Here is a 27,114-nt window from a genome sequence, read left to right on the forward strand (position 1 = left end):
AAAGAAAGAAAGAAAGAAAGAAAGAAAGAAAGAAAGAAAGAAAGAAAGAGAGAAAAACAAAGAAAGAGAAAGAGAAAGAAATAAAGAAAATTAACTGACTTCACAGATTATACAGACTTGCATGTAAAAAGCCTCACAACATACTAATCCGTATAAGGATTATAAGCCCAGATTCCATTAAGTGTTTTAAAAAATAGACAAAATCTACAAAATAGCGAGACAGAAAAAACAGTCAAATCTAGTTTATGTAGTAACAATAAAAATGCTGAAAAGATACTAGAAAATGAATCAATTCATAGTACTGTCAATAATAAAACATTTATAAATAAACTTCATAAAGGAATAGAAAAATATCTACACATAGAAAAATCCAAAACATTGCTCAAAGAAATAAAAAAAATGTACAGGTAGATGGAAATTCATCTCATATCCATAGATTGAGAGTCATAACTTTGTTAAGATGTCAATACTGCTCAAAGCTATATGCAGATATGATATAATATTAGCAAAAAATCCTAACAGTGGCTTATGAAACATGGGGGAAATCCTACAAAGACGTGTGTGATTTTTCAAAAAACTTTATGTAGCTAAAACAATTTAAACCTTATTCACTACCATAGGAAAGGAAGAGAGTACATCTCTGTTAAACAACTGTGGAGTCCCTCAGAGTAAAATAATCAAACAAGTGAAAATACCAAACGTAGACTCGTTCTGCTTATCAGTGATTGTTGTATACCTGAGGACCCAACAGAAAGGTCAACACTACTTGCTTGCCCATCTCAATTAACAGAGCTGTCTTTCTCAAAATGAAAGCAGACATTTCTTCAGTAAACATGAAGTACTAACCTCTTCACAAGTATCTTGCTGGTAGCAAATACATAATTTTCACAAGTCTGTTAAGTTGATAATGATTATTACCACCATCTCAAAGATGAGAAGATGCAATCAGTTGCTTAGGGCAATGCAGCTGGTAAATTATGGAAACACAATTGAAAGTTGTAGAATTGGATGCAAAATACACACTTAAGAAGGACTTGCCATTTGGAGCAACAAAATTGGGGATGGTTTTTAAAATATAATCTCTGTTTGGATAATGCAGTGAGAATAAAGGTTCCTTGCTTTCTGGTTGTTCTGCGGTGAAGGACCCTTGTTATTGTTCAGCTTTCTTCTTGGAATGAGTCTCCTTCAGGACAAATGTCAAGAGTTGTTGTGAACTGCTTGAACTCTGCTGGACTCAGGAAAAAATGCTTTTTATTTAATGCACTGAGCAATCACATTGCTTAGTTTCTGCCTGTTTCCCATCTGAGTGGAAATTTCTAGCTTCATTTGTTTTCTCATTTTTACGTTACTCAGGATTCCTAGCACCCACATACTGTGTAGAATTTGGTTACAGTGCACTGAGTTTGTTTTGTTTTTGTGATAACTCTCTCTATAGGCCCCTTACTGACTCCTGAGTGCCTGTCTGATTTAGAGATTCTGGGCTCACTAGCACATTCTCCTCATATGGTCCTCACCAGTTGTGATCACTATTGCTGTTTCCAGTCTGTTTTCCAGTCTGATTCCCAATACCCCTGAGACTTTTCTAAGACAGCTGATAAAATTTTCTCATTTGTAGTCCCCAAACCGATACCTTCTGATTAGACTGACAATTACTGTTGTTTTTCTGTATTTCAAATTTTCCTGTGCTCCTAATGATTGCTGCTCTATTTTTTATTTTAACAGTCTAGTTTATGTTGATTAGGACAACAATTTAGATGAGGAAAGATGAAACATGAAAGACATCGTTATTGTGATATTTATATCACAGTAAAATAATAACAAAATGAGGATAGAACAACCCTAGCTAAGCATATATTAAATATATTGAATATGATACAGATAGTATCTGATTTTTTTTAATTTGCATTTCAAACCTTTCAATGAAGCACTGAAAGGAAATTATTGAAAAATTGAAAGCAGGAAATTATTATACATTCAACCAGGTCAACACAGACAAAGCATTTTGATTTTGGACCTTCAACTTAATTTTTAAAAAATCCATCATATTTGCCTATTGTGAAATGTTTTTTTAACAGATAGGAATGTAGTCTGGGACCCGGCCCATGATTAGAGGTGAACAGTTTCCTTTGGAACAGATGTCTCCACCTTCAGTTCACCGATTGGCTACACCTCAAATATATTCAACAGAGCTCAGCAGGTAAATGCATAGGCTGAGGTCTGGAGAACCCTGTTTCAATTTTAAAACCCACATGGTGGTTCACAGTTTTCTATAACTCTAGTACAAAGGGACCTGATGCCCTCTTCTGTTGTCTGAGGACAACAGTAAGGCTTCTGAAATGGTAAGCCTCTGTTATGCTAAAAGCAACAACAGGCATTAACAGAAGTGCTACACTAATGCTAAGAACCAAAGCAGACTTTAAGGAAAGACTGTGGTTATGTAAAAGTTTGAGCTGATCACAACACTCTAACTCCAGGTAGTTTCAGGCCAAGAAAAAAATAGGCAAGAAAAGGCAAATCTAGAACAATTAGATTAAAAAACAATAATTGATATAGGAAGATATTAGTTAGTAGAAATAAATTAAAAGTAACAAAAATAATATGCAAGTTTAGTTCATAATAAACATAAGCAAGACTGATAAATCCTTAGCAAGAAGAAGAGAGAGTAGACCCAATTTTTCAAAGAATTAAAGATGAAAATGATAAATACGTGTCAATAAAATTAAAAAAAATAAATGGCATACCTTAAAAACATATTATAGTGAATTAGAAAGCCTGACTATGTAGATAAATGTATAGATGTATATGACTTGTCTAGATTAAGTCAGCATGATGTACATGATTTAAACATATTATATATATGTTTAATTATATTAATATATAATTAAACATATATATTATATATATTATGTTTAAATATATATGAGAGAACAAATAATTAAAAATTAGCTTTTTGGGTTATTGAATTAAAGTGTAAAGCACAAGCCTGAACAAAGGCCAGACAGGTGGAGACATGTCCAGCCACCTGTGGGAAGAAACCAGCCTTATTGCATTCTTTTCTGCCCACTAGAGGCACAGTTGCTAGGAAACCAGCCCAGATCGGCCCCTCCCCTAGGACAACCAAACAAGGGAAGCCAGACCATCAATGGTTTTGGAGCCTTCCTACAGCCAATCAGTTTAAAATGCAACATCCCCTTTTGTGCTTCAACCAATAGACACTTGTCAGGCAAGAATTCCCCTGCTTTGGGCACCTGCAAGGGACTGGGACCTTTAAATCACCCACCTACTGTCAACATAGGACTCTAATCTCAACTGCTACCTCTGTGAGGATGTGAGCCCAAGCTCTAGCTTCTAATAAAAAGATCCTCATGTGTTTTGCAGCAGACTTGACTCCTGGCAGTCTTTTGGGGTCTCATGAATCAGGCACAACACACACGCACGCACACACACACACACACACACACACACACACATACAGAGAGAGAGAGAGAGACATATAAAATAAGCAATGAGACTGACACTTATAAACATTCCCAAAGGCCCAGCTAGACCTGATCACCTTTGAAGTTCCAAGGATGTTTCAACATGTCAGATAAAACCAAACAATTCAGCACATGCATGTACACATGGCTGTAAATCACAGGATCATCTTAATAGAGGCAGCAAGAGCTTTTTGATCAAATCTAGCATTCATTTGATCAATCTAACATAGAAGCCTTGGACAAACAAAGGCACACATATCATTATAATAAATGCTACATGGACAGACCTGTTGCCAGCATTTATTGAATGTGGGAAATAAAAAATCATTTCTACTAAAACACTATAATTTAAAATATTTGCTAGTTCAATAGGACAAGGAAATGAATAAAGGAATGTAAGTTAGAAATAAAGAAGAGCCCTTGCTGTGGAGGATAAGATCATATAGATGTAGAAAACTCTAAAAATGTTACCACAAAACTCTTAGATCTCATAAACACTTTTACAAAGTGTTCATGCACAAAATTCACACACCAAAATTAGTACGCTGTGTGAGAAATCCAGGACTGCTTTTCTTTCTTTCTTTCTTTCTTTCTTTCTTTCTTTCTTTCTTTCTTTTTAACAGAAAGTGGTGTTAAAGAAGAGGCACATTTTGTTGCTCTTAATAGTTTTTCTTTAAATGTGGTGTTTGTTGTGATTTCTTCTCAGTAATGGAACTGAAACTGTCAGTTACATCAGAGAACAGAGCACACTGGCTCCAGATTTTTCAGCCCTGCATGTAGCAGGTTCTGGAAGTATTTATTCAGTCTCTGGTTTGGGATGTTGAGTCAATATTGCCTCTGCAAAGTTATACAGATTTCTCAGTCCAGTGATCTAACTAATTGTTGTCCCAAGCAAGAGGTCAGTTTGTCTTTCTCTGCCTTCCTCTTTCCTCACATCAGCTTATCCTTATACAGTAGACGTTTGTGTGGGTGTTGCTGCTCTAGGTTGCCATAGAGACCCAGACTTAAAACTGATGAGGAATGAAAAATGGTCCCTTTTTCCTCCTATTATTACAAACAAGCAAAGCTCATCCCATATAACCTTCAAAAAAGAAGAAATCAGATGGATGGAGAATAAAAGGATCCCAAAGACCTAGGCCCTCTAACTTTTATGCTAGTCATGGACAAAGAACACAGCCTCCCCTGTCCCGAGACAATTGTGCTCCTCATTCTTGAGGTCACTTTTTAGATTCAGTGCATTCTGGTAAAGTGGTTTTCTTTGAAATTGTTAACACCAAGCTCACATACTCCTATTGAACATTTGTTCTTCCACCATATCTTTGTCTCACTATTTCCTTTTTGTTTTTTTAAATTATGTTTTAATGAAATTGTTTCTCCTTGTCTTCCTCTGAACAGTTCTAAATATCTCTCCCTGCTCTCAAAATTCAAATTCATGGCCTCTATTTTTATCCATTGCTATTGCATGATATATATGTATATTTAGAAATATATGTGTTCATTTTACATGTTTTTATGGCTAACAATTAGTGCTCTTCCCCAGGAAGGACAACCTCCCTGATACCTAGCTTTACTAAGTTATCTGTAGCATGTGTGGAGTTGAAGACTCATAGCAGCCTGTCATTGGTGTCATACATATTCAGCTTATGTTTTGGCTGTCATGTTGGTGAAACTTTATGGGTACAGCTTCATTAAGTAAAGGAACGTATTGCTTTCACTAGGGCTTCAAGTACTATGTTGAGATTCTGAGTGAGGTATCCCAGAAGGAGAAAGACACACACGGTATATACTCTCTTATATAGACCTATAAGATAGGATGAACATAATGAAATCTGTACACCTAAAGAAGATAAACAAGATGATCAATCCTCACTTACAAAGACAAATGGGATGGGCATTGGACATAGGAGAAAACAAGTAACAGGACAGGAGCCTACCTCAGAGGGCCTCTGAAAGACTCTACCTAGCAGTGTATCAAAGCAGATACTAAGACTAATAACCAAACACATTTACACACACACTCACACAATTACAAACAAACATATATGGAACTCCCAACTTCCATCCTACAAAAATCTAGAATCTGAGAAATGAGAGAAAATATTTGGTATTTATTATCTAAATCTGGCTTATTTCTAGTTCAATCTAGTTTGCTGAGACTGTCAAAATTTCATTTTTGTTTACGTCTAACTACAACTGTATCATACATATGTGCCTATGCTTATCACAGTTCCACTGATGTGTTTGCGGCTTATTTAGATATTGGGAGGGGAGAGTTAGATAATGATGCATTTGGTTTGGAGAGATTTGAAATGGGCCCGAGCTATGAGCCTGAAGCCCACAGCATGAACATGTTAAAGGTCATGAGGGATTCCTGCCCTTGGACAACGAGTAACCAGGTGAAATGAAGAGCCCTTCAAGATGCTCCTGATAAAGTAGTGGATTTGCAGTAGAAGAGTAGACTAGATAAAGGGAAAGATAAGACAAGTGATACTGCCAGAACATAAACCTGCTCTGTAATTTTTATTAAGTATGCCACAAAACGACTTCTAAATACTTATTAATTTTTGGAGAATCTGATAAGATCTATATACTGTGTACAATTTAATAATCATCTTAACTGTTTACAGTGGACCATGTGTCTGACATTTCATGTGCATAATAAAGTATTTGTCAAGGCTAGAAATAATTACTGAGTGAGAGAATTAGTACAACTTCACGTGCTTGACAGGACAAATCTGACTAGTTTCCCATCCTGTTAAAAGCCTTGTATTTGAGCCCCACACATTTGTGTGCTTTCACAGACACTACTGTGTCCCACAGCTGATGATGAGGGTCTTTGTGCGGACTGGAGCTGCAGGCAATGCGGGCACAGTGCCACTTCGCAGGGCCCATACCAACCCATGGTATCGTGGTACCACAGTCTTCAGCCTGCGCTTAGAATAGCAGAGTTCCAAATACCATCCAGACGACTCACACGGTATACAGAAGAAGGTGAAAACAGACTGAACAGTTCTGAGATGTTTACTTCCTAGTTCTACGTTGTGCAAACACTTTTGTGATAATATACATAAACAAATATCGAGAAGCCATGTTCTGCAGCTGCAGATGTGACGTGGGTGTGATAGTGTTTGCTCTTGTTTTTCGGGTTCTGACAGTTCAATAGGCTTGAGATAATCTTGTACAGAATTCATATAAATAAGGAAAATATTGGTTTCTTTCTTTCTTAAGAACTTACTTAAAACCACTATGCAAATCACAAAATGATGTATTTATTAAGTCATAGTGCTAGCATAGTTACTTGCAGGTAAATACATGTATAGCTACCATGTGACTGAATCATATGTTATCATGTGTATAAGACCTTTAATGTTACAGATTTTAATAACATGAAAATAACAAAGACATAAGTTATTTACCTGCCATGAGGCTATCTCTTTGGCACTTCCTCAGACAACTAGGAATAGCGCTTCCTCAAGATCCAGCTATACCACTCCTAGGCATATACCCAAAAGAGGCTCAAGTACACAGTAAGGACATTTGCTCAACCATGTTTGTAGTAGCCTTATTTGTAATAGCCAGAAGCTGGAAACATCCCAGATGCCCCTCAGTGGAGGAATGGATACAGAAATTGTGGTTCATCTACACAATGGAATATTACTCAGCAATAAAAAACGAAAATCATGAAATTTGCAGGTAAATGGTGGGATCTGGAAAAGATCATCCTGAGTGAGCTATCCCAGAAGCAGAAAGACACACACAGTATATACTCACTCATATAGACAAATAACATAGGATAAACCTACTAAAATCTGTACACCTAAAGAAACTACTCAAGAGGGAGAACTCTGGCTAAAGCCTTATGAACTTGAAAAGGGAAGATGTTGAAGCAGTATGACTTCCACTCTGTTTTTTTGTTTTTTGTTTTTTTCTGCCTTTCCTCTTTAGAAGCTTAGACACCTCTTTCTTCACCATTTTCGTGCTGTTATTTTGTAAAAACCACCTATGTAAAATATCTGAGAAATGCAGTGTTTTTGTATATTCAGATTAAAATTGTTTGTATTATGAAAAAAAAAAAAGCCATGTCACGTCCAGAGGTCTTGTTGATGGTTCCTAACTTTTGTTTTCATTTCAAGATAATAAATATTTTGTTCCCTGCAAACTACTTTACTTTATTGTTTTCCATTTCTGTCCTGAAATCTGATTTGTCAATGGCTTGATTGAATTCAGCAAATGTTTCTTGCAGATTTCCTTTAGGATGTCTTCTAAGGTGTGAATTTAGAGGCTGACTCTGTGTGATACAGTGAATAAAAGGAATAAAGATTTAAAAAAAAATGCTCAATCCCTATCCAGAAAGGCTAAGAGGCTGGACATCAGAAGAAGGAGAAAAGAGGAAAGAAGTCAGGAGCCTGAAACAGAGGACCTCTGAAAGGCTCTGCCCTGCAGACTATCAATGCAGATGCTGAGACTTATGGGCAACCTTTGAGCAGAGTGCAGGGAATCTTATGAAAGAAGTGGGAAACAGTAAGACCTGGAGAGGACAGGAACTCCACGAGGAGAACAACAGAACCAAAAACTCTGAGCACAGGGGTCTTTCCTGAGACTGATACTCCAACCAGGTACCATGCATGGAGATAACCTAAGACCCCTGCACTGATGTAGCCCATGGCAGTTCAGTATCCAAGTGGGTTCCATTGTAATAGTAACAGGGACTGTCTCTGACATGAACTGATTGGCCTGCTCTTTAATTACCTCCCCCTGAGGGGGAAGCAGCATTACCAGACCACAGAAGAAGACAATGCAGCCACTCCTGATGAGACCTAATTGACTAGGATCAGAAGGAAGGAAAAGAAGACCTCCCCTATCAGTGGACTTGGGGAGGGGCATGCATGCAGAGGGTGGATGAAGGGATGGATTGGGATGGTAGGAGGGAGGGAACCACAGGGGGGATACAAAGTGGATAAAGTGTAATTAATAAAGAATTAAAAAAAAAGAAATATGTTACAATGCTGACATGGTGGCATAAGCCTGAAATCCATCAGTCTGGGAGACTGAGTTAGGAAGATCTTGAGTTTCTAGATCTGCCTATGCAACATAACAATACACTGATTTTCTTTTTAAAAAATTGATTAAAAATAATCTACAGTCTTTTTAGCTCATGAAAAGTCCCATTTGTTTCCCGTTTCCAGCAGACGTGCTGGTGTAGAGCTTAGCTGCAGTGTACTTTTCTTGTTCAGCAGTTGCACTTGTGAATATATTTCCCACCATTGAAGAAAGATTGGAATATACTTAATAAAATGACCTCATTTACATGATTTAGGGACCTACTAAATGTTTGACTATGTTCAATAGGACAATGCAAGCTCTTGTTTTCCGATGTGTGACCTATAGGGAGTGTAGAAGTTGGTTTGAGTGCTCAAGAAGTGATATTTACTTCTCAAAGGCCTTTCTTATGTATTTCTTCCTTATTTAGTATATGAAAAGGAAGTTTAAAGGAGTGTAAGAGATTTTAAAACAGAAAGGGTGTCCCATCCTTCTTCCAGCACTGGTCTTTCTGTTACCTCACACAGCCTTTGAATTGAAGCACCCTGCAAGAATTTGAATATTTAAAAGTCTATACTCATTGATTCTCAGAGAAAATATACCAGGGGTTATACAAAGGCAGCATTAACTCTACAGAAAGAAATACCTCTTTGCTTTGTTTTCTATATCTAAAAGGATTTGTATCTAAAGGATTATTTTACCTCCTTCTCAGAAGAGGGTAGTGAAGGGATGTTGTAGAGATGAACTCTGTAGATAAGGAGCTATATGGAGGCAAATAGGAGACAATTATCATCTTGAAATAGGGGTTAAAATAAAATATGCCTCTAAAGCAAAGTACTCAAGATTTCTCATTGACTTATTTTTGAAATCATATTTTACATAACCTTTGTCTCTTTCCTTTCCTCCCTTCAAACCCTGATCCTTCCCTATTGTCTTTCAAATTAACAGTCTCTTTTTACATTTATTGTCCTTTCATGCATGTATATCATATACATATGTGTTCCTAAATGTAACCTATTGGGTTCATAAAATGTTATTTTTATACCTGTGTTCAGAGCTTACTGACACTGGGCAACCAATTGGTGTGCTCTTCCCCGAATAAAATACCTCTCTTGCTCTCAGCTTTCCTCGGCTGTCTGTAGAACATTGTATGGGTTAAAGTCTTTTCCACATCCAATGTGGCATGTTCATGGGTGTCATCATCCTTGTTCATCGCACACTTATTCAGACTGTCATGTTTGGGGCACTGAAATCCTGGTAATTAGTTAGTGCTAATGAAATCTTGGTTATTGGAGGAAAAGCTACAACCATTATCAGCATAAACCCTGATGAGTCCATAAACATTTGCCACAACTAATGCTCAGGAAATATTGCAGAAGAGGGAGAATAAAGATTATGAAAGCAAGAGGATCGTGGGGCTTGCTGTGAGATTGTGTCTCTTAGTAAGATCAAAAGTTATGTCCATAAATTCTTTCATTGACTTTTTAATTTTTTTTAATTTTTGATTATTAAAATTTATTTACTTTGTATCTCAGTTGTAGCCCCCTCCCTAGACCCCTACCAATCCCACCCTCCCTCCCTCTTCTACTCCTATGCCCCTCCCTCAGTCCACTGATAGGGGAGATCCTACTCCCCTTCCATCTGACCCTAGCCTATCAGGTCTCATCAGGACTGGCTTCATTGCCTTCCTCTGCATTGCCTTGCAGCCTGGTATAGCTGCAAGCATCTCAGGAGCAGGTGATCCAAGAGCCAGCCACTGAGCTCATGTCAGAGACAGCCCCTGCTCTCCTTACTAGGATACCCACTTGGAGGCTGAGTTGCCACGGGCTACATCTGAGCAAAGGGTCTAAGTTATCTTCATGCATGGTCCTCAGTCTTTGCAAAGACCCTTGGGCCCAGAGTTTTTGGTTGTGTTCCTCTCCTTATGGAGCTCCTGACCCCTCCGGGTCTTTTTATCTCTCTCTCTTCTTTCAAAAGATTCTCTGCACTTTGCCCAAAGTTTGTCTATGAGTCTCAGCATCTGCTTTGATACTCTGTTGGGTAGAGTCTTTCAGAGGCCCTTTGTTATAGTCTCCTGCCCTTTCCCTGTTTTTTCCAGCTTCTGAATTCTATCTTATTTGCTTTCTGAGTGAGGACTGAGCAACTTCCCTACGGTCCTTTTTCTAGTTTTGCTTTTTTTTTTTTTTTTTAGGAGTATAGATTTTAGTGTGTTTATTCTATATTATATGACTAATATCCACTTATAAGTGAGCATATATCATGTGTGTCTTTCTACTTCTGGGTCACCTCACTCAGGATGATCTTTTCTAGTTCTCACCTGCCTGCAAATTTCATCGACTTTTAAAACAAATTTTACGTAGTCTATTAACTATCATACAAACAAATTTGAGCTGGGTACTGATGTACATGCGTGCGTTGTGGAATGTTTAAATACAGTAAAACCTGTTTTCATTCACTATCCTTTCTTCTGGACTGCTTGCTTGTAAGTGCCACCCTGCAATCATAGAGTGGCTCATTCCTATATTGCTATGTGATCTTAAACAAGTGTATCTAGCAGTACAAGTAGAACATGATTCTACTTTCAACCCAAAAATACAATTCTATCCTCAACATGCATAATAAACAGTTAATTCTGGAGCCAAATATGAATAATCCTGGACTGAAAACACGGATTCAAGTTACTCCTAATTCCTTGCTTCAACATGGCAACAGTTTGATGACATTTTTTTTTTAGTAGCAGAACAATAAAGGCAATAAATAAATCAAAGTATTTTACAAATATATTTGAAGATGTAGCTAGATGAGTTACAGCAAAACAAATAAACCTCAGCTACAGGCCTCAGATGGTATTGGAGGAGACTCAGCTTTTTGTTTGGCAGAAACTAGTAGCTCGTTAATGCATTCCAAATAGATAGCAAGTGCAGCTTATACGACACATAGAGGTAGGCAAGGAATGTCTGTCAAAGGGAAAAACAATAGCTCAAGATGAACTATAACTAAGCTGTGGACCCTCAACTTCCCAACCACTTCATAGTCACTGACATTTTCATCAGTTAATCAGCCTTAGTGAAGATTCTATGTATCACTGGATATTTTTCCAAGAATGCTGTTTCACGTTCATACATGAAACGAACAAATGTTTACCTCATAGAAACTGAGAGGAAGGTGGTCGTTAAATGAGGCCAAGAAGGAAGAGAGAGAAGTGTTGATCAGTAGCTAACCAATTTGTTGGACAGGAGAAGAATTCTCAGGTGACTGACTTTTATTATGCTTTGTTTTCATTAACATAGTAGAAAGTGAGGAATCACTTTGACTGTGGTTTGGATCAGTCTGGACATGTTATAACTTAGAAAATCACTTTGCTTTTCAATTTTTCAAATTCTCATGTGTATGTTATAGCTAATAATTTTGATTGAAGACATTATTTTACATTTCTAAGTACTGTATTTGAATTTTTATGACTTTTATTCCTTAACATTAATGACAATCAGCATTTTCAAATGATATTCCTTTAAATAAATGTGAGTAATAAAACATTGCACTGAATGAAAGACTTTTTAATGAAACAAATCAAACAAAAAAACTTGTCAGCCAGAAAATGTAATCCAATTGTCTGTAGAAAATGTTACTTTATTGATTTACTTAGTAAATTTTCATTAGAAATTTCAAATATATATTGTACCTCTGTCATTGTATTCTCTGATTGTACACCACCGAAGAACCTCAAATCACAGTGAGTTATAAATGAAAGCAATGTGGGGTGAGATCCGATTTTCCTACAGTGACCTGGACACAGACTGCCACATTCTATTTGAAATTCATTTGGTAAACTTATTGATGTTAAAAATATTTGATGAACCCTCTCTAAGGAGAAGATGCTACACTGGCTTTGAGATCTATCTGTGGCCAAGAAGAAACTGCCTGCCTCTATGCAACACATATTGTTGAAAGACAAAGAAAAATCACACACAGAAAGTATGGGAATGGCAGTAAAAGCACAGGTTAAGATGCAGTAGAAGAAACTTTATTTTATCTTATTTTAGTTTAGTTTTTTGAGACAGCCTTTCTCTGTGTAGCCTTGGCTATCTTGGACTCCCTTTGTAGACCAGGCTTGCCATGAATTTACAATAATCCAGTCTGCCTGCCTCTGCTTCCCCTAATGGTGGGATTAAAGGTGTGAGCCACCAGGTCTGTTCAGGGAGTTAATGGAAAAGATGGGGATAGATAGACCCGGAGGGGACAGAGGCTACACAAGGAGAACAACAAAGCCAACAAACTGGGGCCCATGGGGTCCTGCAGAAACTGGTGCAGCTATTAAGAACTACGCATGGAGAGGACCTAGACCACCTGCTCATATGTAGCCAATAGGCAGCTCAGTCTCCGTTTGGCTCCCTAGTAAGGGAGCAGAGACTGTCTCTGACATGGACTCTGTTGCCAGCTATTTGTTCAGTTCCTCTTGGTAGGGAGGCTTTTCCAGGCCACAGAGAAAGAGGATGCAGGCAGTTTTGAGGAGACTTGTTAGGCTGGAGTCAGTTGGTAGGGGAGGAGGGCTCCCCCTTTCCAGGACTAAGGGAAGAATACAGAAGGGAAGAGGGAGAGAAGGTGGGACTGGCAGGAAACGAGGGAGGGAAGCTACAACTGGGATATAAAGCGAGGAAATTTTAAGAAATGAATTTAATAAAAACAAGAATGGGGTAGAAGCTGCTAATGGTGATGACGTATGTAATGCAGACAAGTTAAACAAAGGCAAAGATATGAGAAGATCTGCTTGAAGTAGGTTGGTTATGGCCATAATACGATTGCTGAGAAAAGGTTGGGAGGAGACCGATGCTCTCTAGGCATACATTAGGGCAGCATACTAGTTGGGGTTCTTTTAGGAAGCGTTCAGTCTGATGAAATGTTCTTGTTGAATCTTTAACGGAAGTGTGTCTGTTTCTGTGTCAGTGTCTGTCTCTGTGTGCCTCTCTCTTTGTATTTAACTTCTTGATAAAACCATGTTAAAATGAGTTTCTGACATTTAGGGATTATTTTGTAATCCAATTCATTTAATTATAGCACATTTTTATTCTCCATTTGCTGTACTGTAAATACTATGCATATAAAACATTATTTATGTAATATTTCTTTCATGTAGGTTTTCAGTGTTGACTATTTGTATTGGATAAGCAGATGGTGTGCTCTTCCTCATGGGATACTATTATTTCTCCTACTCTCAGCATTCCTTAGCTGCTTGTAATCCTTTGTGTAGGGTTGAGGCCTATTAAGTTATTATACAGAATGCACTTCTTGTCTTTAGGAATATACATATTCCCTATTGTATAATTAGATAAGTAGATTAGGTAGTATGAGAATGGTTTGTCATAGGTGTTCTGCTGCAGAGCTGAGTATGTATGAGACTGTATGTAGGGAAGATGCTTAATCATCATTCACAAGGGCTTTAACTACTTCTTAAAGATTCTTAAGTTTATCTGTGGTTTACATCAAAGTTTATTACCATACCCATATTTGTGTGATTGCTACAACTACGTTATAACATACACACTTGGATTCTTAGCCTTCCTTTAGTTTCTTTCTTAAATAGATTTTTTCCATTGGTTGCTTTTTATTGCTTTTATTTTTAAGGAAATCAGAACTGTTTATTCTAGCAGGTAAAACTAGATGTATCTATTCTATAATTTCAATTGCTGGGAATTATAGCTGCTACCAAATTTCTTTATTTTCTCAGCTCCTCAGGGAAAGCAAACATTTAGTAGTGTTTTGAAGAAGGGTTTGAATAAATTGATGAACCTTTCTTTATAAGAAGTATTTCTTTGGTCTGTACCTGCAAGATCATTTTTCTTTTCTTTTTCTTTCTTTTTTATTTCTCTTCTTTTTATTTTAATTAATGTATCCATTAATTATTATTAATAAATAATTATTATTTTAATTAATGTGTTTATCCAGTTTACATTTCAGTCTTAACCACCTCTCTCCTCTCCTCTAGGTCCAATCATCCCTCCCTCTTCCCCTTTTCCTCTCCTCTCAGATAAGGGGTTCTGCCCCTACCCACCCACCTCAGCTCTTTAAGTCAGGACTGCATGCGTCCTTTCCCCCTGTGGTCTGGCAAGGCAGCCACACCAGGGCGGAGTGATCAGAAAGCAGGCAACAGTGTCCGTGTCAGAGGCATTCCCTGCTCCACTTACTAGGGAACCCTCATGAAGCCTGAGCTGCTCATCTGCTACATCTGTGTAGGGGACCTAGGTCCAGTCCATGCATGGGCTTTGGTTGGTGCTTCAGTCTCCACAAAGCCCTTTGGGCCATGGTTAGTTGGCTCTGTTGGTCTTTTTCTGGAATTCCTGGTACCTCCAGGTCCTTCTATACTTCCTCCCACTTCACAAAACTCCCTACACTTTGCGTATGAGTCTCAGCATCTATTTCGATCCATTGCTGGGTGGAGCCTCGCAGAAGACAGCAATGCTAGGCTCATGTCTGTGAGCATAGCAGAATATCATTGATAGTGTCAGAGGCTGGCTTTCTCCCATGCAGTGGGTCTCAGGTTTGGCCAAGTATTGGTTAGACATTTCTTCAATCTCTGTTCTATCTTTATCCTTGCAAATCTTGTAGGCAGGGTAAATTTTGGATCAAAGTTTTTGTCGGTAGTTTGGTGATTCCCTTCCTCAGCTAGGAGTCCTGTCTAGTTGGAGGGTGTCCTCTTCAGTCTCTAGGACCCCTGCTACCAGGATTCTCACCTAGAGTCACCCCCATTGCTCAGGAGGTGTTCTGTGGATGTGACTGAGAGGTTCGCAGTGTATGCTATCAGACTGCAGCAAAGGGGCACAAGTATGAAGCGTGTTGGGAACTGTTAAGGGAGTTACCCTTATATCTTTCACAAAGTGTTTCTCACCACAAGAGAAAACCAAGAAGTAGAAAATATTCAATAGTGCCTGGGATTTATAATTATAAGGAACTGTATAACTAACAGTGGCTACATTATCTTAATCTTTTCTGTTTCCAGGTTCAGGTTCTTCGGAATGCCGGGGAGGAAGTGACGCTCACAGTGTCATTTTTAAAAAGAGCACCTGCTTTCCTCAAACTCCCACTGAATGAAGACTGTGCATGTAAGCATTCGTAGAGTAAAAACAATACTCAGAACAGTGCGTTTGCTCTCTGTCCCCCATTTCTTTCCAACCGGTAGCTGGAATTTTCTTCGTAGAATACAGTGTGATATGTTAATGCGTGCATACTGAATGCAGTCACCAAATCACGGAAATCACTTCTCCTGAAAGTCAAAATTTATAATTTAATTTATATTGAAAACATTCAAATACTTCCTTTCTAGTGGTTGTGGAACCAGCCTCCTAACTAATTTTCACTAGCTCTTCTCTCCCCATGCAGTTTTACTCTGCCCAACTTTTACCATACTTCATATGCTTCTTAACTATTCTTACTGCTCTTGGGATAAATTTATGTTCAGGTCATTTTTTTTTCATTTTTCCATTCCGAAACAAAAGTTTTGTTTCTATTGAGTTTTTGTGTGTGTGTGTGTGTGTGTGTGTGTGTGTGTGTGTGCTTAATGGTGAACTTAAGCTTTTGTCTTAGGACAATATATCCTTTGTTTCTATCTATCACAGAGAAAAGCTTCCATGATGAGGACTGAGCAACGTACTAGTTTATGGGTATAACCATAATCAATTAGGAGTCATTTTACTGCTATCTCCGCTTACCAGAATATTAGTAGGTTTTACCGAAGAGCCTGTGATATACCTAGCCAGAGGGTCCTGAACTCACTGGAAGTCTCAGGAATGGGTTTCATCTCATGGAGCAGGACTTATTAACAATAAAAGAAAGTGGTTAGCCACTCATAACATCCATTCCCTTACTGCGCAAGTGGACATATATTGCCAGGGCGGTCTTATTGAAGGATGCATAGTTTTATCATAGGTTTCATAGCTGCATGAGATTTTTTTTTAATGTTCTGAAAGTGTATATAATATCTTGAAGAACTATTAAGACTAACCAGTAGGGATGAAGCTTCCAGTAAAGTATCAGCTAGATTTCTTCATGTTCTATAACATAAGAAAGTGCTGTGTTCAGCAATCACCTTATCATCAAGTTCTGGGTGGTACCCAGTATCATTGGAAACATCCTAAAATGTTTGGGAGAGGGTCTCTGAGATCTCGTTGGCTAACAATTTAAAAAGATATAACCCATTCTTTATACCAGGCATTTTATTTGGTAGCATATGGTGTCTAACTTGAGCATTGGTTTTCAATGGTAGAGTGACTTTATTTAACTCTATTTTTTATTTATGTGTGTGTATCTATGTTTTAATTAGGCCTCTAGTTGGCTTTCTCAGAAGGTTTAGCTATCCATCTCCCATTCCCTTCTCTACCATTTCTTCCCATCCTTCAACTGATTTATTTCTTCCTGTTCTAATTTTTTTCCGTTTACCTCTTTACAATACTCTATTTTATCCGAACTTTCTTGAGAGATCTCCTTTTCCTTCCAGGCTCTTTTAGTGGATACCTAACTTCTGTGGGTATTCAACTGAAACCCACGTATCTAAATACTTGGGGAAAATGTGATGTCTGTGTTTCTATTAAGTAAGTACTCCAATGATAGGAGAGGTCCTCTTCCCCTTCCATCTGACCCTAGCCTATCAAGTCTCAATGGGACTGGCTGCATTGCCTTCCTCTGTGGCCTGGTAAGGCTCCTCCCCTATCAGGGGAAAGATATTTCTCTTTCCTGGTTTCATTTAGTTGCCTGTTACCTTGTAACACAGCAAGCTCCTTCAAAATTATTATTTTGAATTCCTTGCTAGATGATTTCCATTACTTGGTTTTTATTCTGCTGATGTATTTTGTGCTTTTCGATGGCTTATGTTTTCATCTGTACTCTTTGTTATATCATGGTCCACACTGTGTATTTTGTTTGTTGGAAAAGGTCATTTCTACCCATTTTCAAACCAGTTGCATACCAGGCAAGATTTACACCAATCAGCTTGGGTGATGAGATCTCCATTGCATTCTGGGGATGTGCTTTCTCTTCCTATAACAAGGATTTGAGCTCTTCTTTTTGCCCGGCGACTCCAAGTTTCTAAGAGCTGATATTACCCACACATTGTCAGATGAGATGGAAACATTCTCCTTGAACTGGAGTGTTGGATACATGCTCTTTTCTTTCTTTTCCTTTCAGAGAGAAATAAAAGTTTGGCCATTACTTCATTACAAGCTGTCAGCTTGAGGAGTGAGCTCTTGCCCATGAAATGTTATGGCTTTCTCCATACTCCATTGCAACTATTCTTGTCTTTAAGCTTGCTCGAGGTACCAGGAGTTGACTGATTTCTGAAATGTTCATTAATGCATTTGGACTTTCTATTGTTACCAACTTTGTTCCTTTGGTAGCAATATCTTCCTTTCTACCTCATTGACCTATCTTAAAGATGGTATATTTGTGAGATCCTTCCCCTGTACACTTTAGGGAAAGATGCAGACTGTCTGTCCTACATAATCTTCCTTGTGTTTAATGCTTATGCTGGCAGTTCTATGCCAATTTGACAGAGATATATTCATCATAGACAATGGAGCTTGAATGAGCAAATGTTTACAGAAGATCCAGTTGTAAGCACACAATTTTTCTTAATTTTTCTTAATTAGTGATCAGTGGGAAGTGGCCAAGCCCATTTTGGCTGGTATCATCCCTGAGCTGGTGGTCCTGGGATTCCATAAGAAAGCAGAATGAGCAAGCCATAATGAACATGCCAGTAAGCAGCATATCCAGGGTGTTTATGTTAGCTCCTCCTTCCACGTTCTGCCACTGTTTGAACTCCTGTACTTATGCCCTTCAATAATGAACAGTGATGTAGAAGAGAAAGTTACATAAACTCGTTCCTTCTCAACTTGCATTTGCTCACCGTGTTTCATCATATAAAAAATAACCTTAACTAAGACAATGGCTGAAGATTGTTTTCCAGGCATTTGTTTAATATGTTAATTTCACTATGAGTTGTGACCAATAATAATTATAATATGCAATAATAGTAATATGCATGTTGACAATCTTTATATTTTATTTTACAAAATGTCTGCTCAAGTCCCTTTTCCATATTTTATTGACATGCTCTTTTACTGTTACATTGAAAACAGTACATGATCCTTTCATTGAGTCATGTGTAACAACTTCCCATTCTTTTGTTTTTTCAGGGGGGAATGTGGGGTGGGTTTCTCTGTGTATCTTTGGCTGTCCTGAATTTGCTTTGTAGTCCAGGCTGATCTCAGGAGATCTCTGGCCAAGTGCTGGGATTACAGGTGTCTGCCACTGTACCCTATCAATTCTTACTCTTCAGAAGACAGATTTTTTTTTTTTTTTTTTTTTTTTGCCTGGGGATATCTTTTGGGGTAAAGTTTTGTTGTTTTGTTATTGTCTTGGGTTTTTTTTTTTGTTTTTAAATAACTTCATTAACATACATTGTTGCTGCTTTTTTGTCAAGTATGATCATTGCTTAAAGTATCCTATAAGTAGTATTTGGCAACTTAGAGATTTTAAGGTTAGTTACCTACTTTGGTCAGTGAAAATTAATTGCTTTTATTTTTCTGTTTCATTTTAGAATATATCTTAAATAATTTCTGTTCAAGTAATCACTGTGTGCATGTACATGTGTGTGTGTTTGTGCATGTGTGTGCATTGTTTAACCCTGTTGTTTGGACCTATTTTTTGAACAGTTTCTTGCTTTTTTCCTACCATTGTTGTATGTGTATGTTTTCACCAACTCACAGTGCTGATTATTATGCCATTAGAGTATCTTTAATTCACTCAGATTAGCTTGCTTAACTATAGTTTTTAAAAATTATTTGGCATTCTTCAATCATTTCTACCACAAAAAAATAAGTTGGTAATGCCTAATCAATTAATTTGAAAAGCTTATTGGAATTTTTAACAATGGAAGATTACATGCATAGGCAACTAGAGAACTCTGCACTGTAGCAGACATAATTCTTGTATTCAGTTAACCTGCTCTACTTTTTCTTTGGCTTATATTTTTATTTATTTCAACAGCATTTTGATTTAATTCAGTGATGATGTTTTATCTATGTTTTATTTAATGTATACATTTTTTCTTTTATTTTAGATTAAAATCTTTACTTTACTAACAAACAATAATATGGAATGCTCCACAAATTTGTGTGTCATTTTATGTATGTTTTTAAAAATTTATTTTATACATTTTTAAATATCATTTTCCAATTATCTATTGTGAACACAGATATTATATTCATTTTTATATGCTGAAAATTCACTATGATACACCACATTTTTATTAATTCTGTAATAGAAATTAATTGTAGAATGGAATTGTAATATTCTTTTACATTTCTTGGTCTCTAGAATGAATACAATATTAGTCGTAGTCATTGTTTTGTAAACATTGACTAGATTATTTTCATGCTACTCCCCACTTCAATGAAGTTAATGATTTCTTTATGATAACTTACTCATCATATCCTTTCAATATTTGCTTTAATATCTATTAGCCTTTTGTAGTGGCCTCTCCGTTACTTCTGATACTGCTAATTTGTACTTTCTCCTTTTTATCTAAGTAGTTCTTGCTATACATTAATTTTATTACTTTTGTTTTATGTTTTATTATTTGCTTGTTGAAATTCTGCTCCTGGTACATTTTTATGATACAACTGTAGTTTATTGAATTTATCACTATATTCTTTTTGTATATTCATTTATATTTTTATCTATGATAATTTAAAATACATGCACAGAATTTGATCATTTATGTTTTCGCAAAACAAGTATCACTTGATACCATCATATATAAATACGTAAATATATTCACATTAAAATGGATACGTGTTTTAAATTATGTCCTAAAATAAAAATGTATTTCAACTTCAAATAAAGTAACAAAATAATGTGTGAATATTTAAAAAGTTTTGTTATTTATTTTTGTTTTATGGGTGAGTGTATTTGTGAGCATGTATGTAAGTGCACCATGAGCTTGACTCAGGGTACCATAAGAGGTTGTCATTTTCTCTGGAACTGGAAGGACAGCTGGCTGGGAGCTGCCATGTGGGTGCTGAGAACTGAACCCAGGTCTTCCGCAAGAAGAACATGTGCTTTTCACCACTGAGCCATCACTCTAGCCCCCTGATTACAAAACTTTGCGTTTGGAGAGTGGAAAAATTTAGCCCAGGCACGTGACTTCTTAGCAGAAAAAAAAAAAAAAAAACCTGTGGAAATTTTAGTAATGAAGAAGAGTACAAATATTGAATATGTCATGTTTTGCAACTAAAGCCTTTCTAGGAAATCTGATGCTTATACACAACTGTGATCTTTCAATAAAAAATTGGTTGGTCAACTACATTAGAAACTCTGAAGTAATAATGTCAGGCCACAGGGAACAATCATAAGTGAAGGAACATGGAGTGAACAATCCATGACTCTAACAGTTTTTATGCTCTGTCATCTTTGAAAATTGTGAATCTTTAGTTGTGATCCTTCAATTTTAAAAACTATATACTTGGCAAGATTTCTCATAAGGCTTGAATACATTTTGTGCCTTGCAATGCCACAAAATTAAGTAGGTTTGATGAGGATTTTTGAATATATAAATACATACTGAGGACACACTTAAAACTGCAGTTTCTACTTAAAGCATTAGTCAGTTCTTTGAAACAAAACACAAAATAGAACTTTGCAGACTGGAAGAAGATTTCACTGTTAATAGTCTGGAGAGGGCAGTTAGAGAAGCAGCTGAGACATTAAGAACGCCGGCTGTTCCTCCAGGGAATAGAGATTCCATCCTAGAACCCCAGGAGGCTCAAAACCACGTGTAACTGCAGTTCTAGGGAATCTTTTCTACCTCCCTGGCTTTTCTGGGCATGGGGCATGGAAGTTCAAAATAGTCTCCTTTAGTGTACCAAGATCTATGATCACTTACATTACTTGCCAAGCTCTAGCTGTAGTATAACTCAAGTTAATTGGAGAGAATATATAACTGGAGAGAGTCCTTCTATAACAGTGTGACGATTTAACCTGTAAGATGTTATGCTTTTGTCTCCCGCAGGTGCTCCCAGTGACCAGAGCAGTGGTACCTCCTCTCCTCTTTGTGACAGTGGCTTGCACCTCAACTACCATCCAAACAACACAGTAAGACAGCTGTGCCGGGACACAGTCGGGACTAATGAGGATGGCCCAAGAGCAGAATGTATCTGTGGTTGTGGTTTGCTATCACAATTCCTGAGTCTAATTTATCTAATGAAACAGGATGTCTTGGTTACTTCATTACCACTTAAGTACTAGGACAAGCCAGAAGGAAAACTAACCAGACAGTTGCTTCATATGACAGTCTTTCCCTCAGGCATGCATTAGTAAATCCTCTGTTAAGTGCCGGAGACTTTGGAATAGGAGCGATTATTCAAACATCCTTTCAGAGCATTTCATGCCATACAGAGTTTCATGAACTACATGATTTTTATCACTTTTATTTTGATACCAGTTAGCTAAATATAACCATCATTTGTTATGTTTTGCAATCTTTATGTATACCATGAAATTAATGCAAGGGGGAGCCAATCTAAATTATACATTATGATATATATCATATATGCATATGATACAACAAAGAATGTTAACTATTATATATATTCAATAAAACATATTTAACACATTAGTTTTAGTGAATTTAATTGCATTTTAGTGTTTATTTTGCACATCGTTTTTTAGTAAATTAGTCATCTTTATTAAATATTTTTGAAATTTCTTATTTTAACATTCAAAACATTCTAAATAAAAGAAAACTATTCTTTCTGATTACATGTAGATTTACGTATAAATTACCAGAGCTGACCTGTACTACACTTTATTTTTCTGATCTCCAATAAATTTCTCTATAAGATATTTCTGACCTAATTTTGGAAGTTTATTTCAAAAGATTACCTTTGAACATTTGCAAGTCCAAACAACATTTGTTTCTCCTTATTATATTGATATTATTTCACAGCTGGATAACATAAGTGTTCAGGTGGGCTACATCTGTCTATCCCTCTCTCTCTCTGTGTCTGTCTGTCTGTCTTTCTATCTATCCATCTATTTTGAAGAAAATTTTTAAGAGCTCTGGCTATTGCTGGAAATGTTATGCTCTTATCAAATCAACAGTATCTGGATATAGTTTTTTAAGTATTCTTTTTAATTTTGTTTACCAGAAAAATAACTTATGTAATAGTTAAAATGCAAAACACTGATCTCCTGATGTTACAAAGATATGAGTGATTTAAAAATCTAGTTTTCAAGTGAGAAACACACACACACACACAGCAGTGATCTAATCAACTCCTTGTTTTATACAAGTGTCTTGCTTTGCCCAATCAACAACTCCTCTCTCTCTTTCTCTGTCTGGTGTGTTTGTGTGTGCGCATGTGTTGCTTGGATGGATCTAGGGCCTTAGGCAAGTGATGTTCCACTGAGCTTCTCTGTCCTCATTTGTTTAATCCACACTCCCCATTTTATAAATGCTTCCTCAATTTCTTTTTTCCTTAGTGCCCATTCTCCCTGTTTACTATGCTGGTGATGTGACCAGCTATGTCTTTTCATAGCTGACAGCTCTTTTCAAGTGTTTGTCTGAGATTCACATGTCCCTGAGTTTCTCTCCAAGCATGCTGTGTGATTTGGTAAGGGAAGGACCAAGATGGGCTTCCTCTGGATGACCAACAGAGGAAATGGAACACATAGCTGTCATATGCTTTCTCTGCTCTTTCAGGTTTCCTCTGAGAGGTCCCTTGCTGCTTGTAATTACAGTAGAATTTCGGTGTTAGTTATGTTCGTAAGAAGTACCTCTTCTATTTCAGAGCTGGAGAAAGCTGCTTGGTCATGTTCTTAACCTAGAGTTTGTTCTTAATCTAGAGTTTGTCTAAAGTCCTTCATGTCTTCTAATGGTAACTCGAGAAGTTAGAATGAAAGGTTTAAGGAAAGGAATCATGATAGTTTGCTTTCAACTCATTCCATTGCTTTATATGAAAATAACAATAAGTAATTCTTTGGAAAGCTATGATTAGAGCATAGTACTCACTTCTCTTTTTCTGCAGCCTGACTGTTTCCAGCATAGACAGTGGTATAGGATTCTGAATACCACGTGCCAAAAACATTCCATACTGCTCACTCATTCCATACTGTTCACTCACATTGTGCTACTATTTTCAGCATTAATACTGCTACATTTCTGGATACGTTGTAGAGTAATGAAAGCTTAGAATGGTGATCTAAAGAAGAATCAGCATTCAAATTCAAGTAAAGCACATTTATAATGAGAAAGTGTTTGAGTATTTCCACTAAATAAAGTTTTGCTGACCTCTATAGAGGCACTTTCTGGGGTATTCTAGGAAACTTGCCAATTATGGTTTCTGACCGTCAGAATTTTAAAACCAGAACTATAAGCTAATACATAAAATCACCTTTCGTGTAAAAAGAAAAAGAGCTAAAGGGCTGTGGAATCTCTGAACACAGGTATAGCTAAGTGTGAAAGTCAGGCGACTACAAAACAAATGTGGCTCTCTTCCTCTTGGGAAGATTCTGCCACCAGACCTGAGTGCCGCTGGCCCAATCCAATTTTCTTTCTTGGCTGTAAGTAAGCTTCAACATAGGAGGAAGAGACCAGAAACTCTCCCTACTCACAGACTTACAGTTAACTAGTGTTTAGAAACAGAGATGGCACCAAACTGCATTTTAAATAGCTATGTATTATTCTAAAGCAATTTTTGAGTAACTGATTATTATTGAAAAATTCTTTCTGTATTTTCTGAAGGCACTTAAAAACCCAGAGAAATGAAGCTTCACATATGAAATTTAGGTTACTGTCCTTTAATGTCTACTTCTTCAAGAACAAAGTGTCACTGATTTCAAGGACACAGATATCCCTTGATTTTCTGAGACTGGGTCTCCTTGAGCCAAGCCCTGATGCTGAATTTCTTTCCTTGGAGGTGAAGTGAAGAAATTCCTTCCAAGTCCAAGAAAATATGCTTACTCAGATAGTCATAGAACACAAATTTGAAAATATTTTCCTCGACCTTATACCTCAAGTCAACTTTCTGTGCCAACTTCTTTAAAAAAAAATATCTGGAGTAGCATTTTGCTACACATGCAGTTCTATTTTGGTAATTTGGTTGTTTTTAAAGCCATCATGTGACATGTATTAAGTGTTGGAGAAAAATCTCTTGTAAAGCATGCAGTATATAAACTCTGCCTTTACATACACTTAGTTAATATTTTAGGAAACAACATTTTTATAGAGTAAGTTTCTAAGAAATGTACTTCTCAAAACCATATAAGTATTGTTTTCTAGGCCACTATATATGTTACCATAAATAATTGATAATTGTTAGCAAAAGAAGACATGAAATGTGTATTTTCACGATTAAAATAAGTAGAACTTGTTTTTAAAGGGTATTAAATTCTTAACTGTAAGTATGATTTATAGTAGAGGTCTGATAATTTTAAAACTTGATGTTGGGTATGTTTCATAGTTTTTACAAACAGGTATATAATGAGAAAATTACTTTTTCTATATTAATTTATGAATTATTAAATTGAAAAGTTAACATATTTTCAGATCTATGACTCCTAACAGTGTCACATAAATGTAATACCCACTTACAGGCTATCATCATCCTCAGTATCACAGTATGTTAATTATTTAATATTCTTTCACATTTCTATCTTGTTTATTCATAGAAAACGATAACCAAAGGAAATGATTAATATTCATAAAATATGGAAAATCAATGTTAAAAAAACCTGCCAAAATATATGAGCAAAATATGAAATAACCAATGAAAAATTCTGAAATAATTTTCATTGTTTTACATTTGCTTTGAAGTGTTGAATGTTCCGTGAAAGACGCGTTTACTGTGGAATCAAGGGTGTATTAGTCGGAATGAATCAGTGGTCACTGGTTTGCATGGAATGGATGCCTCGGCAAATGAACTTCTTAGGCATGTCCATGTGCACAGAATCCTGTTCTTGATTACCCCTGGCACAGAAAATAAAGAATCATACCCATTCTTTAGCAATGTACCCATGACTCCTTACAGAAGAGCAGTAGATGAACTGACACGATTAATTGGAAAGTTTTGTGCATTTAATCAGACTATGAATTGAATGAGTGAAGGATGGGGTGCACAGAAGAGTTTGAAGGGAAGAGGAGAATTTTATAATTATAATCTCAAAAATTAGCAGAAAGTATTTTAATCTCTAACTAATCCAGAAGCACCTATAATTATAAAGCAGCACCCATGTCCTTGATAAGACATGAAAGCAACATAGAGGAACCTAAACGTTTTGAAACTGAAATGAAAACAGTGATCAAGATTTCTCACAGAAGGACATTAAAGATTTTTACAGGAGTGTTAGCTAATTGAGAAGTACTTACAAGATTCAAAAGGAAAGTGCTCAGTCTACATATACGCTGTGGCCTTTAAAATGTATTTGCGAATATGATTGTGATTGGAGCCCTGCAGGCCCGCAAAACTCTTAGTCTATTAGACAAGTCACTTCATTTCCATGCGATTTTTGTTGCTTCTCCGCTATGGTAATGTTGCTCATTTCTTCCATTCGTGGACAGATTCTACTCTTTCATGCTTTTCTTCCCCTTCCTCCATAAACTTCACGTGCTTCCATGGTGAGTTTGTTGTAATCTTTTTACAGAGCTCTGCTAATAATGACATTTTGAAGTAAAGACCTGGGCTGAAGAGTGGGCGTTACTTAGGCCTATAACACTATTCAAAACATTCAGAAAAAAATTAACATCCCCCCCCCCCCAATGATAGGTCTGCGTATACAAAGAAGCACAAACCTGAACGTATTGCTCTTTTCAGGACACGCTTTCCTGCTCCTCGTGGCCCACATCTCCAGGCCTGCGATGGGAGAAGCGGTGGTGTGATCTCAGGCTCATTCCCCTACTGCACGCCCGCTTCTCCCAGTACGTGCCCGGGACTGACCTGAGCCGGTGAGTCTGTGGGTTTTAAACTCTGATGGAAAAGGGAGGCCAATGCGCAAATTTTCATCATAATGTACCGTGCCATTCTTATCCTAGCAAGTTTTTGAAAGTACGAAAGACAGTTTAAAAGGAACGCCCTCCCATTGTAGAACCTGTAGAATGTGATAAATATGGGACCGAAACCAGTGGAAATCCTGATTCTGTCATAGGCAATTGCAACGGATCTGGTGTGTGTAAAACTATATTGGAATCTGTATTTTTCTTGAGTTAATGTTAATGACTTGTTTCATTTTCAAAGTAGTTGTGCAGCACATACATATTTATCCTTTTGAGTGGTGTTAAGAATCTAACACAGGACTTTGAGTAACGCCCCACACTTCTGTAGCCTCATCTACCACGCTCACATTATTATTTTCTTAAATGAAAATGGGTTTACTTTACCTCTTTTCATGATGCTCAGTATTGATAGGGATGTGGAATGAATTGTAATTCAATAGGAGATTTAGGGCTTTCATTTTTAGCTTTATTTTGTTTTATTTTTATTTTAATCACAGGTCATTTACTTGTATCCCAGCTGTATCCCCTCCCTCTTTCCTTTCCAATCCCACTCTCCCT

General features: G+C 36.9%; 1 protein-coding gene across 3 annotated transcripts in view; it reads left to right on the forward strand.

The window, feature by feature from the left end:
• Sntg1 (syntrophin gamma 1) overlaps nucleotides 1-27,114 on the forward strand; it is a 624,894-nt gene that overhangs the window by 442,334 nt on the left and 155,446 nt on the right. For all 3 annotated transcript variants that reach the window (XM_055603535.1, XM_055603536.1, XM_055603537.1), the window contains 3 exons: nucleotides 15,514-15,616; nucleotides 21,577-21,659; nucleotides 26,378-26,508. In XM_055603535.1, the coding sequence (XP_055459510.1) occupies nucleotides 15,514-15,616; nucleotides 21,577-21,659; nucleotides 26,378-26,508 (317 nt within the window). The remainder of the gene's footprint in view (nucleotides 1-15,513; nucleotides 15,617-21,576; nucleotides 21,660-26,377; nucleotides 26,509-27,114) is intronic.

The sequence above is a fragment of the Psammomys obesus genome, unplaced genomic scaffold, assembly GCF_907164565.1.
Source record: "Psammomys obesus unplaced genomic scaffold, mPsaObe1.curated_primary_1811, whole genome shotgun sequence".
NCBI lineage: Eukaryota > Metazoa > Chordata > Mammalia > Rodentia > Muridae > Psammomys > Psammomys obesus.